This window comes from Misgurnus anguillicaudatus, chromosome 24, assembly GCF_027580225.2.
Source record: "Misgurnus anguillicaudatus chromosome 24, ASM2758022v2, whole genome shotgun sequence".
Taxonomy (NCBI): domain Eukaryota; kingdom Metazoa; phylum Chordata; class Actinopteri; order Cypriniformes; family Cobitidae; genus Misgurnus; species Misgurnus anguillicaudatus.
The window spans coordinates 47,442,801-47,458,085 of NC_073360.2; the positions used below are offsets into that span (position 1 = coordinate 47,442,801).

The 15,285-nt window shown below is 39.6% G+C and overlaps 2 protein-coding genes across 2 annotated transcripts in view; both read left to right on the forward strand.

Annotated features, from left to right (window-relative positions):
* LOC129438994 (protein NLRC3-like) overlaps window positions 1-15,285 on the forward strand; it is a 469,470-nt gene that overhangs the window by 232,560 nt on the left and 221,625 nt on the right. The window lies entirely within an intron of this gene.
* Window positions 1,449-6,948, forward strand: LOC141361552 (protein NLRC3-like). The gene is made up of 5 exons (XM_073863039.1): window positions 1,449-2,032; window positions 3,574-3,760; window positions 3,996-4,114; window positions 4,762-4,887; window positions 5,157-6,948. The coding sequence occupies exons 2-5, from the start codon at window positions 3,713-3,715 to the stop codon at window positions 6,946-6,948; spliced, it is 2,085 nt and encodes a 694-aa protein (XP_073719140.1). The 5' UTR covers window positions 1,449-2,032; window positions 3,574-3,712.

The following is a 15,285-nucleotide window of genomic DNA, read 5'->3' on the forward strand; positions in this document are numbered from 1 at the left end:
ATATGTCTGTGCATGCTTGTCTACTGTTAAGGTAATTTACCGTATAATGTCTCAATTTTCTTATGAATCCTCTAGGCTATGTTGGAAACGAGGAGAGATGCAAGTCTTTTACTCAGAAAACACTCATCCAGGGTTTAGCAGTGATTGGTCATGATGCTACAGGAGGAATAACTCTGTATAACACATCACTTCTGTTCTGAAAGTCTTGTAAATACCTCAGGACTGTTTGTGATTCTGATCTCTGACATCTACTAGGAGCGCCCCTAATATTATGTTTATATATACAGTATATGACAAAGTTTCTTTGTTCTTTGTCTCCGAGCTCTTCTGCAAATCATGCACCAAAGGGTTCTGTATTTATTATGTTTTATATCTTAAGGACCACAATATGGAAATAAGGCTATGGGCTTTTTGTGTTTTAATAATTTTAAACACTTCATGTTGAGTGTTGTTGTTCAATAAAGTATTCAATCAATCAAAATCTGTCTAATACATGTATCCAAAGCTCTCTAATCTAATTCACTTTTTAATACAAAACAGTATATGTGTCTTTTATTAAACAATATTCTCAACTCTGTGATTATAATACTTTGCATTAAAGCAACACTTGCAGTATAAAATAACAACACACATTTCTAATGTTCTGAAGGATTGCGTATGAAATTGTTTATAATACTTTTCTTATAATGGTTGGATAATTTGCATATTACACAACGTGTGTGTGTGTGTGTGTGTGTGTGTGTGTGTGTGTGTCTGTTTTTTGAGTTACTAATGTAAAAAACAAGCAAAATAAAATAAAAGATTTAAAATAAAGGTCATTGGTGAGATCTGTCTCTCTTTGTCATTTAGACGTGTGTGTGTGTGTGTGTGTGTGTGTGTGTGTGTGTGTGTGTGTGTGTGTGTGTGTGTGTGTGTGTGTGTGTGTGTGTGTGTGTGTAGCCTATATAATAAATATATAACATACAGTACATCTAGTAGTAAGTGCCTCATATAAAATTAATTTATTTAGGTGTTTTTGTGCATATTTTTCATTATTTCACACAAACATTGATTTACACGCATATGCATTCATACATAAATATTCAGCTGGAATTTAACGTTTGGCCAAATTATCTTCATCTTTTTTTATATTCAATAAACCTTTTTAATCAGATAATCCTGACATTTATATATTTATACTTACACCAGCAGCAGCACAGAAGGGACTTTGGACCGTACTTTGTTCTCTTACTGCTTTTAGTCATAAACAGATGTGTTTTATAACCTCTCGCCATTTTACACACCAGTTTTAATGTGTCTACATTTGTTGAAAGTCACTTACGTGTACTTGTTCACTTTGAGTAGAAATAGGTTGATGAAGGTAAGTGTTACTTGACTCAATGTTTCTAATAAAAATCACCTTTATAGTAATAGTAAAATTAAACTTTTATATTCATCTAAACAGTATCATCTATTATCGTTTTTAAAACATGTCTAATATTTATTAAAGCTCAATGACTGAATGGATTTTGTCAGAAGCAGTGCAGAGACTTTGTGCTGATTTATACATTTTATGTATCTTTTAAATTCTTTATAATTTCTGTGTAAAGTTATTTAAATGACGCTATGTCAAGTCAATTTTATTTATTTAGCACTTTTCACAATTGTTGATTGTTTCAAAACAGCTTAAAATGAAATAGAAACTAAAACACACACAAAAACATGCTTGTCTACTGACTCAGAGGTTTAGACTTTGTGCTGATTTATAACCAGTATTAAACCTATCATGATTCATAGATTCATTCAGAGTCTGTGGAGGTGATCAGATTCATTCAGAGTCTGTGGAGGTGAATCAGATTCATTCAGAGTCTGTGGAGGTGATCAGATTAATTCAGAGTCTGTGGAGGTGAATCAGATTCATTCAGAGTCTGTGGAGGTGAATCAGATTCATTCAGAGTCTGTGGAGGAGATCAGATTCATTCAGAGTCTGTGGAGGTGATCAGATTCATTCAGAGTCTGTGGAGGTGATCAGATTCATTCAGAGTCTGTGGAGGTGATCAGGGCTGCGTTCCCCGAAACCTTCTTAGCTCTACGTCGTTCTTGAGTTGTACCTTAAGCTGTACCTTATCGTTAATACGTGTTTCCCGAAACGTTCTTAGTTACGTATCACTTCTGTAAGTCATTCGTTCGGAAGGTTGGTCTGGAGCACTCTTAGCTATACCTTATCCCACTTGACTCCGCTAGGGGCCATGACTGTAATAAAAGCTTGTGTAGATTGCAGTCTATATAACTAAATATCTGTAAAAAAAAAAGTTGAACTACACTCCGTGTTAAATAAGGCATTTTTTTATTTAAAGAATAAAATATTCAGATAATTAGACATTATTACACTGATGGTTGTTAGATTTTTAATTATTTTTTTCAAAGGAATCTCAGCTTCGAACTATTATTACAGGCTAAAGAAACTATTAAAAAAGAGTTTGGGTGGAGGAGTTGGTGAAACTATGGCAGGCAGCTACACAGCGAATCTTAGTAGTTCATTTGTGCATTTCAAATCCGTTATATCTTTAGTTTACCGGCTATTTTAGCTGCAGTAAAACGAATCAAGTAAAATCGCATGCCACGGGCGCACATTCATAACGAAATCATAATTGTTGATTTTCCTAAATATTATTATTGATGTTAAATCGACGTTTTTTTATGTTTTCTAACTTTGAGGCAGCTGCATGCCATATTCTTTATAAACATTCAAAATAAACTGCTCCACTTGATTACTGCTTGTATAAGGTCAACAAATTTTCCACATTAAAACTAATCAAAGCTAAAATGTAAAGCAATCATAATATATATTTATATATCATATAATATATATTTTTATGTTATGTTTAAGGTAAAAACAGACAGGCGCAGCTCCAGAAATGCGTCCATTAAGCGTTATCCGCATTGTAAACGCGCTGCTTGCGCATCCATTGTCCAAGCACAATAAACGCGTGAATTAATGAACAACAATTTGTTTTTACTGTATATATTTTAAGTGTAATGCACAGCCAAGCCAGGTGACTTGCACGACCCACCTTATTCCCCTGTGCAACGCATTTATTGGAAACCCTAATATAAATTATCCTTTAAAGTGAAGGAATAATGAATGCATTGGAGCAGTTTATGCATGATACTTTGGAAATGAATTGCGGGTTTTGCACGGGTTTGATATAAAATAAAAGGTTGAATTTAGTTGTTTGCAATTTGAAATATTTTTTACAAGATATTCCTAATAAATTTAACTTGAACTATTTCTGAAATGTTTATTTAATCAACAACACCGCTATCTCATAACACAGCGAAACCTATTACATAAAGTGAATAATTGATTGTCGAGCAATCGATATCAACCTATTCAGCACCATCGCCGTGGACAGCACCTGGTAACGTCGTACGTAAGAAGGAATACCTTAAGAAACCCGCAAAGGTACAGTTCGGGAAACACGCCTAGAAAAGGTAAACCTGTAGTTAAGGTTTAACTTAAGAGTCTTCGTAGCGCGCTAAGAGACAACGTTGTCGGGAAACGCAGCCCAGATTCATTCAGAGTCTGTGGAGGTGAATCAGATTCATTCAGAGTCTGTGGAGGTGAATCAGATTCATTCAGAGTCTGTGGAGGTGAATCACATTCAATTCAGAGTCTGTGGAGGTGATCAGATTCATCAGTGGAGATCAGACTGATGTGACTGAATGATTCATGGCTGATTCACAAACATTCAGAGATGAAGATGATTCTCCAGGAGTCAGTTATTCTTATTCAAATCTGTACAAAATGTTTTATCTAAACACATGTGAATTACAAGGAACACACTTTCTTTAATTTAAATTTGCCTTTTTTTAACTGTTAATTAATGTAAATAACATTCTGCATGTTTATATGATCAATTAATTTGTAATTAGATTATCAAATAGCTTTAAATATCTTTCTTGATGTAAATTAAACTAAGAATGAAAACATCTACTGTATATTATCGTGTTATAGATCAGACCATCAGAAGAGATCAGACTCATCTCAGATCAGCTGTTTGTCTATGAAGAGTGATGAGTCTATGCATAAACCAATACAATTTCAGAACAGCGAAACATCATCTGGTCTGAGGTACAACAGCTGTCTCATTATCAGCAAGATATTTTAAAATGGACTTTTATGTATTTTTTTAATTCTTTGTCATTTCTGTGTAAAGTTATTTAAATGACGCTATGTCAAGTCAATTTTATTTATTTAGCACTTTTCACAATTGTTGATTGTTTCAAAACAGCTTCACATGAAATAGAAACTAAAACACACACACAAAAGCAAAGAACAACAAAAGCACAGCAGTTTTTAATAGTTTAGGATGAAGTAAAATGAGTTACTCGGTTTGTTTCTTTAGTAATGTAATGAATAGAGTCAAACTTTATTATAAACGCAGTCTATGATGGAGTATGTGGAAGTATTTTGTTACTAATAGAATAATGCAATAAGTAAAACTCCAACTCCAAACTATCCTTTAATCCTCTCCAGAAATACATGAAGTACATGGAGGCACTCAAAATTATTCCCTAATAGAATGATGATAATCATATAATAATAATTATAATAATAATAATAATAATAATAATAATAATAGCACTAAAGTGAAGTATATCTGTAAGATTGTAACTGGACCATAATAATGAAAGCAGTTTAAATGAAAAGATTAAACCAAGTTAATCTATATTATTATTATTTATAAATGTGCTCTAATTACTGCAAATAATTCTTAGAAACCTGGAGAGATCTGACAAACATCTACAGCAGAAGAGATCAGACTCATCTGAGATCAGCTGTGTGTCCATGAAGAGTAATCAGTCAATAACATTTCAGGACAGAGAAACATCACCTGGTCTGAGGTACAACAGCTCTGTATAGATAAAGATATGATAATATACTCAAATATGTGTTCACAAACTGTTGACTAGTCTATTAATATCAGATTGTCTGAATGTCTTCTGTTTAATATCAATAATATTGTCTGGATCAGACTCAGAACAATTAAGAGTGTATAAGAATCATGCTGTTATTTAATGAGAATTCAGCAGATATCACTTACATTATATTATGATTAGTTTAGATGTTTTTCTATCTTCTTTATGTAATAGTATCATGCATCTCTTTACAGTTATCATTGTCATCAGAAAACATTCAGATCAAATCTGAGGAAGAAGTTTGAGTGTTTGTATGAGGTAACATCAAATAAGAGAAACCCAACACTACTGAATGAGATCTACACAGAGCTCTACATCACAGAGAGTGAAAGTGGAGAGATCAGTAATGAACATGAGGTGAGACAGATTGAGACACAATCCAGAAGAACAACAACAGAGGAGACACCAATCAAATGTAATGACATCTTTAAACCTTTACCTGAACAAGACAAACACATCAGAAGTGTGCTGACAAAGGGAGTCGCTGGCATTGGAAAAACAGTCTCTGTACAGAAGTTCATTCTGGACTGGGCTGAAGAGAAAGAGAATCAGGACGTCCACCTCATATTTCCACTTCCTTTCAGAGAGATCAATTTGATGAAGGACGAAACACTCAGTCTTTTAGATCTTCTTCATCTTTTCTTCCCACAAACAAAAGAAATGGAAATCTCCAGTGATGAATATAAAGTGTTGTTCATCTTTGATGGTTTGGATGAGTGTCGTCTGTCTCTGGATTTTCACAGCAGTGTGAAGTTTTGTGATGAAAGTAAATCAACCTCAGTGGACGTGATGCTGACAAACCTCATCAAGGGGAATCTGTTTCCCTCTGCTCTCATCTGGATCACCTCCAGACCAGCAGCAGCTGATCTCATCCCCTCTGAGTGTGTTGATCGAGTCACAGAGGTACGAGGCTTCAGTGATAAACAGAAGGAGGAATACTTCAGGAAGAGAATCGATGATGAAAGTCTGTCTGATCAAATCATCTCACACCTGAAGTCATCCAGGAGTCTCTACATCATGTGTCACATCCCAGTCTTCTGCTGGATTTCAGTCACTGTTCTAGAGAGAATGTTGAGTGAAGCAGAGAGAAGAGAGATCCCCAAGACTCTCACTCAAATGTACACACACTTCCTGATCATTCAGACAAACATCAAACATCAGAAGGACTATGAGAAGAAAGATGAAGACATGATCTTCAAACTGGGGAAACTGGCTTTTGAGCAGCTTGTTAAAGGCAATCTGATCTTCTATGATGAAGACCTGAGAGAGTGTGGCATTGATGTAGCAGAAGCATCAGTGTACTCAGGATTGTGTACTCAGATCTTCAGAGAGGAGTTTGGTTTGTATCAGGGGAAAGTTTACTGCTTTGTTCATCTCAGCATCCAGGAACATCTAGCAGCTCTTTATGCTCACATCTCCTTCACAAACAACAACAGAAATGTGTTTGATCATAATCAGTTTTCGAAAGTTTTGGGCAAAATAAAACATAATTCATTTAAAGAGTATTTATTAATCAATTTACATCAGCGAGCTGTAGATGAATCTTTGCAGAGTAAGAATGGACATCTGGATCTTTTCCTGCGTTTTCTTCTGGGTCTTTCACTGGAGTCCAATCAGATTCTCTTACAGGATCTACTGACACAGATGAGAAGATGCTCCTACAAGAAAGAGAAAACTGTTAAGTACATTAAAGAGAAGATGAATGAGAATCTGTCTACAGAGAAATCCATCAATCTGATTCACTGTCTGAATGAACTGGGTGATGATTCACTGCTGCAGGAGATTCAACATTATGTGAGATCTTCATCAGTAGGAAAGACCAAACTCTCCTCTTCACAGTGGGCAGCTTTAGTTTTTGTGTTGTTGATGTCTGAGCAGCATTTGGATGAACTTGATCTAAAATCATTTATTGGAGATAAAAATACAGCAGATGAAGTTCTTGTGAGACTGCAGCTTGTGATTAAAGAAACAAAAAAACTAAAGTAAGTAAAACTAACAACAATCACATGACTGTTTACATATTTAAGCAAAACTATGTAGTTTTCCATGTTAGATTGGCTTACAGTTCCCACATGAGGTTTAAAAGTGCAACAGTACCTGGTATCAGACACTCTTCTGCAGGTAAGGGAGGGGCGGGGCTGTGTTCTTCGACCCGATCAAGTGACTTACGATATTTTTGGCTGTAGCAGCTAGGAGGCTAATCAGGTTGCAGTAAAATTTATACAGGAGTTGTTCTACCACTGAAATAATTTTAGAGACATTATTTAAAGGTCGAAAAAAATAGTGTTGCTTTAATACAATTAATTTAATTATTTTATGATTTTATTTTGAATTCTTACTTTGGGAGAATCTTTTCTAAAAGTCATTTTCCTAATGTTGTTAATAAATCAGCAGTCTCAAAAAAGTTCACAACGTTTCCAAAAACGTTCTGCAAACATAAAAAGTGTCCAGTTTTCTTGATTTTCTAAGAACGTTTCTGTGTTGTCTGAACGTTCTACCATTTTCAAACGTTATGACAATGTCAGGTTTTAATGTTCACACAATGTTTAAAACAACAACTGTTTTATAGACTTATTTGCTTGTTATGTAAATTTTGATTGGTTTGATTTAATGGTTTATTTTAAAACAACATAAACAAAACACATGTACAAACATTGTTAAAAAAGCCAGAATTAGCCAAAAGGCTATTTTTCATATGTAGTCCCCTGGCCAAGATGTAAAAAGCATTAAAATACAAACAAGAAAATACATTACAAATGTATAGGAATTTGACTAGCTATAAATAACACTATAAAGTACATAAGGTACTCTGTTCCTATTACAGTAATAAGACACATAAAACACACATTTTCAAAAAAACTATAATACCTAAATTTTAAATATGTAATACAGCTCAATAGGATCGGCTTTTAATATTGACAGACATAATTGTTAATAAGCCAGAGTTTCAGTTGTTTTGTAAAGGCCATATAAGTATTGAGCTGTCTAACCTCCTCTGGTATAAAATTCCATTCAGTGGCGCCCTTCACTGACCAGGCCGAGCGACTGAAAGCGCTCCTGCGCAGAGGGATGACACAGTCCCCTCTGGCAGAGCCTCGAGTAACGCGCTCAGAGCTGTTTCTTTGGCTGATGAACTTAGCCAGAGGAGCTGGAGCCAAATCATGTATCACTTTATATATAAGATTCAGATTTAAAAACTTATGAATACCGTCCCAGTTTAAAAGGTTATATTTTTCTAAAATTACACAGTGATGATAGTGCCTTGGTTTTTTGTCCATAATTTTAATGGCTTGTTTATATAATGATTCCAAGGGTCTTTTTGCGCTCTGACTTGCTTGAGACCAACTTGTAAAGCAATAATTAAAGAGCCACACAGATCCAAAATCGAAACTAACCTTTATTGCAGTGTGTCGTGTAGCTGTCCATCAATGTGTAGGGAAGATGTAATGTGTTCTCCATGCCATGGGGGGGAGCTGTTTTTTGTGTCTCATTGGGGAAGTTGCCTCTTTCTGACCCCTTCAGTTCTATTTCCTTTATGAAAAGGTAAGGAAGTCTATCACTGTTGGTCCATGATTTCTGTTTAATCTTTATTAATATTAGCCATCCTTATCAGTAAAGAAAATATATTGATGTTTAGAAGTTTTCCAATGTGGATGTAATATTATTTTGTATAAATTGTGTTGCATTTCTGGTATTATTGCACGTTTACTCTATCCCATGTGACTAAGTATATTTCAATGTATTTTATATTGAATTTAAGTTTATTTGCACATGTATTGATCTTATGATTCCTATTTTGAATATATCTACAATCTGTTTTTGTTTGTCACATGGTTAAGTTTATCCTTTTTGCATTTGTTTGCGGTTGTGAGCAATGAGCTTGCTATTAGGTTAGCTGTGAATTGAATTGTGTAGTTTCCCATTATGGGCTTGTGTGTATTGTTATTTTGAAGTCAATTTGAAGTGATTTCAGCTGTTCTATTTCCTTTATGAAAAGGCTGCTGTAGTGCTGTTTTCCTGGGAAGTGTCTGAAGTGGAAAAGAAGCCTAATAAAAGAAAGCTGCTCATCATTGATTCTACCAGCGACTTTGGTGTCCTTTCTATTTTTCCTACGAACACTTAACACAACGCAGAGACAGTCGTGGAAGCACATCAACGAAGAGGGTTACATCTTTGTTGCCGTGACCCGGATTGTTGGTTATTTTTCACGTCAATGGAAGTAAGCTTTCTGATGAATAAGTAGAGGAAGCAGAGGAAAATTGTATTACATTTCTTTTGTTTTAAAGCAGCAGTGTTAAATGTATAGTTAAAGTGAGTTTTGCTTCAGTTCTTGTTTCACTTTATCCGGACCTTGTATATTGTACTATAAGAGTGGTTATTTGTTGATTTGAGCTACAAATTTGTGAACTGTGTTTTTTGTATTTTGTTTATTATTGAGGTGGCTTTAATACTTTATTATTTGCCCTGCATTCTTGATAGAGTGCTTTGTAAAAAAAATAAGAAACATCAGTAATACACAACACATACTCACAGCATTTATCTGCACTTTACTTTTCACATTTACATTTACAAACACTACATATAGTGTATTGCTCACTGCATACACCCTTTATGCTGCACTTGCAAGAAGATTCAATTTAGTGAAAGAGAAATGCAGGGCCCCCCTGAAACCACCCCTCGTCGACCAATTACTCATCCCCAAGTACCACTACGGCAACCCTTCCAGACCACCCCATGGTTACCAGTAAAGCAGGACAAAGTCCAACAGTTTGAAATAAGCATGCCTGTTGAAGTGAGTAGTGAAACTGTCTCCCAGCGAGATGAGAACCTTAAACAGTCTGTTAGGCCAAAGATGGCGCAGCAAGCAACACACACAGAGTATGTGCCGCCTTCAGAAGGGAGCTGGCACCAGTCTGGCACCTGTCCCAGCGCTTCTGTGCAACATCGTATCATGCCCAAGCCCCAAATAACAACTCCCATGCACTTCCTACCACCCTGCACCAGCCTTCAGTTAACCCACACCGATGTAATGTGCTGACTGTTTCATCCCAAGCTGACATGTCTAATTCTCCAAATGGCCCATACCCGCCCCCAGCATTGACTCTGCCACCTGAAGCTCACATTTCTGCTTATCCTGGTATGATCCAGACTCCCAATATGTACGCTTTTCCATGTGGCCTGCGCTCTCCTGGTACAATGGCTGTTTCATCCCAAGCCGACTTGCCTCGCCTCCAAACGGCCATTTGCATTTCTCCACCTTTCGGCTATGATGTGTCAAATGCTCTGTATTCAGAACCACCTGACTCACTCCTGCCCCCAGCACCTCCTGTTTTATCTGGAACCAGCTATCCTCATAAAAAAGACCCCATCCAAGCGCAACAAACTTCCAGTGGTCAACAGAACGCCTTATACTCAAACTGTGCGATTGTGTCATCCTCCCCTACTCCTGTGTATGCTACTACAACAATGTCAATGCCTCCTGGTTCACATATATACACACATCAACCCCAGTCTGTGCCTCCATATGTTGCTTATCAGCGAGATGCAAATATTCCTGCCTATCCAGCGACCATGCCACCACCCAGCTTTACACAAACACACCAAGTTCGAAATGTGCAAGTCTTCAGTGGTGGTCCTGATTGCAGAATCTTGATTGAAGACTGGATACGGGATATGCAGTATCTCATTGATGCTGGAGGAATGCCTGCAAATCTGTCCTTCGCCACTGTAGTGCGACATTTAAGTGGTGAAGCTAGGAGGTTAGTTCTGAATCTCCCTACTAATGAGCAGACAGCTCGTAGTGCCTTTGATGAACTACGAGCTGAGTATAGTGATATGCAGACATCTTTGGACCCATTAGCTGATTTCTATGAGAGATACCAGAGCTCGGGTGAATCAGCATGTTCATATGCCATCGCATTGGAGGCCAGTTTACGCTCAGTGGAAGAGGCTCAGTATGGAGGCAAACCTTTTCCAGACCGTGATAGCAAACTTACTCGTCAGTTTATGAGAGGATTGTGTGACGAAGAGGTTTATCGTAGGATTGCACCGATGAAGCCAAGACTTCTAAGTTTTCGTGAACTTCAAGGGGAACTCCGTAACCTTGCAAGGGAGACAAGGAAGTTTCAGACACAGCCAAGGTCAAAAAAGACGTACACCCAGGCTCAATTTTCGACAACAAGTGGTAACCAGACTGACGAAAAGCTGAGAACAGAGAAAGGGAATAGACAGAACTCAGATCTTGCCGAACTCACAGCCATGGTTAAGAAACTGGTGAGCAGCCAAGAGGATCAGATTGATAGACTGACACAGCTGGAGGCAAGAGTTGGAGCATCACCACTGGCTGTGTTTCCTCAGACCCAGAGATCTCAAGGGAGTAGTGACACTGCAGTAGGTGGTGTAGTGTGCTATCGCTGTGGAAAACTGGGGCACATTGCACGTCTGTGCAGGACACTGATGACTGATGAGGCACCCCAGGCTGAAGATGGAGCGGTGACTAGGCAGAATTTAAATGCGTAGGGCCTGTGGTTATCGAGGCAACCACAGGCATGCAACAATGTCCCCAGCAACATGACATGGGCAAGTCAAAACCAGCTGATACCCCACTGGTAGGTCCCTGTAATGAAGGGGTGGTTGAGGTGAATGGAGAGATGTGTAAGGCTCTCATCGACTCTGGCTCTCAAGTAACCACAATTACTGATGAGTTTTGGCAACGACATCCTGTTCTATGTACTCAGGAACTGCAGCCATCTGACGTCCCCATTGAAGGTGCCGCTGGCCAACCCGTATCTCATGTTGGTGTGCTTCGTATTAACCTCAAGTTTTTGGGAAGGGTCTATGCAAATGTTCCTGTGTTTGTTGTCCCTGTCACAGAGTACCGATCCTGGGTTCCATTACTCATTGGGACTAATGTAATAAGGGTTTCCAGAAATGACCTCCGGGCATCATATGGACGAAAATATTTGGCCAAAGTCAAGTCGATTAATCCTGAGTGGCACTCTGCCCTGGTGGCTGTAAATAAAAGTGAGCCAGATGGGGCTAAGGGTAAAGTTGGTCAAGTACAGTATGCTGGCCACAGAATAAGAATACCCGCTGGTAGTGAGCAGGATGTTACCGGCAGAGTTATGGGTGGACCAAAGGGAACCCAGTACACAGTCCTGGTGGAGAGCCAGTCACCCAAAAGGATACCAGAAGGCCTTATGGTTGCCAGGTTGCTCGCTAATGTGGACAATGGATGTGTTCCTGTCCGTCTCTTGAATCTGTCTGAGAAAGATGTGATCGTCCATCCTAGGACCCGGCTAGCGGATGCTTTTCTGATCCAGAATGTTGTGGAAGAGGAAAAAAAGTGCCAAATGCCATGCCAGAACCAGTCTATGCATCCGAGTCAGTGTGGGAGTTCAGTGACCATGACTTGCCAAAGCCAACAGCAGACTACCAGTGTTGGGTCTGTTAAGGACATGACAGGTGGAGTTGATCTTAGTGCTGCAGCAGTGGAAGGTGAGGAGCAGTTGGCATCGCTCCAGGATTTGTTACAGAGAAATGCTGATGTCTTCTCCAAACACTCCATGGACTATGGCCATACCACCACGGTGCAACACGAGATACCTTTGGTAGACCCAAAACCTTTTCGCCTCCCTTATCGAAAAATACCCCCATCTCAGTACCAGGAAGTACGAAAGGCCATATCGCAGATGGAAGAAGCTGGAGTTATTCGGCCAAGCAAAAGCCCTTATGCATCCCCCATCGTTGTGGTGTCAAAAAAAGATGGCTCCTTGAGGATCTGCGTGGACTACAGGAAATTAAATTCTTGCAGCACCAGAGATGCCTTTCCACTGCCGAGAATAGAGGATGCATTAGAGGCATTGGGGCAAGCAAGGTTATTCTCGACTCTGGATCTTACTTCTGGTTATTGGCAAGTTGAGGTGGCGGAAAACGACAAGCCTAAAACTGCTTTCAGCACCCCCTTTGGATTATACGAGGCTAACAGGATGCCGTTTGGTCTGCAGAACGCCCCATCGACCTTCCAAAGATTGATGACCAGTTGCTTCGGTGATCTGAACTTTGAGAGCCTGCTTATCTATCTCGACGATATAATTATCTTCTCAAGGACTTTTGAAGAGCACATTGAGCGGCTGGAGTTAGTGTTCAGCCGGCTCCGCAAGCATGGTCTGAAGCTAAAACCTCAAAAATGCAGGCTACTGAGGAAAGAGGTTCAATACCTGGGCCACGTGGTGTCTGCGGAGGGTGTTCATACAGATCCTGAGAAGATAAGCATAGTCAGAGATTGGAAACAACCGTCGAGTGTGAAGGACGTCTTTAAGTTTCTTGGTTTCACCGGGTACTATAGGCGATTCATTGAGGGCTATGCATCACTGGCGGCACCCCTGTATCGGCTTACCTCTGGAGATCCTAAGATAAAGAAAAGGAGAGTAAAAGGAACATCTGGACCTGTAAAGTTGTTTGAGTGGACAGATGAATGTGAAAAAGCGTTCAAAGTACTGAAGGAAAGGTTGACTACAGCACCAGTGTTAGGCTACCCCAACTTCAACTTACCATTTGTATTGCAAACGGACGCTTCTGGTGAGGGTCTTGGTGCAGTCCTGGCACAAGTTCAAGAGGGGGTGGAAAAGGTCATTGCTTATGCAAGCCGAGGTTTAAGACCACCTGAAACCCGGTATCCGGCACACAAGTTAGAGTTTTTGGCTCTAAAGTGGGCTGTTACAGATAAATTTTATGACCACCTCTATGGGCATAAGTTTTCTGTGCTTACTGATAACAACCCACTCAAATATGTGATGAGTACCGCAAAGTTGGATGCCACCGGTCAGCGTTGGGTGTCGCAGCTTGCCATGTTTGACTTCAACATTGAGTATAGGCAAGGAAAATCCAACTCTAATGCCGACGCACTCTCAAGGATGTCGAATCAAGAGGTCACAGAAATTCTTCAGTCCTGCCCCCAGTGGATTTCCTCCACAAAGAGAGGCCAGTGTAGTGAAGATGAATCGGGGAAGAAGAAAGAAGTTGGTGATCAAGTGGAGGGAACTGTTCCATGTAAAGAAGGAGAGTTTCTAGAGCGGGTTGAAAAGTCAGCCGATCCATTTGATGGAGCAGGTACTGATGCACTGCCTGCAATGACAAATATGGAGATCAGAGGATGTCAGAAAGAGGACCCTGTCATTGGGCCAGTTTTGCACTACAAGACACTAAATACAAAGCCAAGACGGGGAGAAAGGTTAAAGAAAGGAAAGGATGCTCTGCTTCTCTTAAAAGAGTGGAGGAAACTGGTAGTCAAAGATGGAATTCTGTTCAGGCAAGTCAAGGATGATCAGGGACGGTCCATTGCTCAGCTAGTCCTGCCAGAGAAAATGAGACTTCTGGCTAAAACAAGTCTTCATGACAACGCCGGTCATTTGGGATTGGAGCGTACCTTATTTCTGTTCCGAGAACGATTCTTTTGGCCAAGAATGCAGTCTGAAATAAAGTCCTGGTGTGAGCAGTGTGAAAGATGTTGCCTGAGAAAAACTCCAACAGCGGGAAAAAGAGCTCCGCTGGTGAGCATTCACACCAATGCCCCTATGGAACTCATCTGCATGGATTTCCTTGTCCTGGAGAAGTCTAAGGGAGGAATCGAGAATGTCCTGGTGGTCACTGATCACTTTTCAAGATTTGCCCAGGCTTACCCCACGAAAGACCAGAAGGCTGTCACTGTAGCAAGGGTGCTATGGAAGAACTTCTTCTGTCGATTTGGGTTCCCAGCAAGACTCCATGCCGATCAGGGCAGAAATTTTGAGAGTACAGTGGTGAAGGAGTTGTGTAAACTGACAGGAATCACAAGGACTCATACTAGCCCCTACCACCCACAGGGCAACGGGATCACAGAGAGATTTAATAGAACTCTAATGAATATGTTGGGCACTCTTGATCCTGATCAAAAGCCCCGGTGGCATGAATACCTTGATGCACTGACACATGCCTACAACTGCACACAGCATGACTCGACTGGTTTCTCCCCATACTATTTGATGTATGGCAGACATCCACGGCTGCCTGTAGATCTCCTGTTTGGCCTGTCAACAGTGAAAGAGCCATGTGAGTACAGTGACTACATTCAGACACTGCATGAATGCTTGACTTACGCTTATGGTGAGGCAGATAGAATGTCAAGGCGTGCTAAAGATCTGCAGAAAAAGCACTATGACAAGAAAGCCAAAAGCCACATGTTCCAACCTGGTGACCGAGTGATGGTGAAAGTGTGTCATGTCGAGGGAAAACAGAAGCTGGCTGACAGGTGGGAGCCATGTCCATATGTTGTGGTAAAGAAAC

Bases quoted from the DNA above. Each gene is read 5' to 3' on its own strand.
- LOC141361552 (XM_073863039.1), top strand. From the start codon at position 3,713: ATGGCTGATTCACAAACATTCAGAGATGAAGATGATTCTCCAGGAGTC. The intron at 3,761-3,995 runs AGTTATTCTTAT...TTATCGTGTTAT, and splicing joins AAGATGATTCTCCAGGAGTC to AGATCAGACCATCAGAAGAG. The intron at 4,888-5,156 runs GTACAACAGCTC...ATCTCTTTACAG, and splicing joins GAAACATCACCTGGTCTGAG to TTATCATTGTCATCAGAAAA.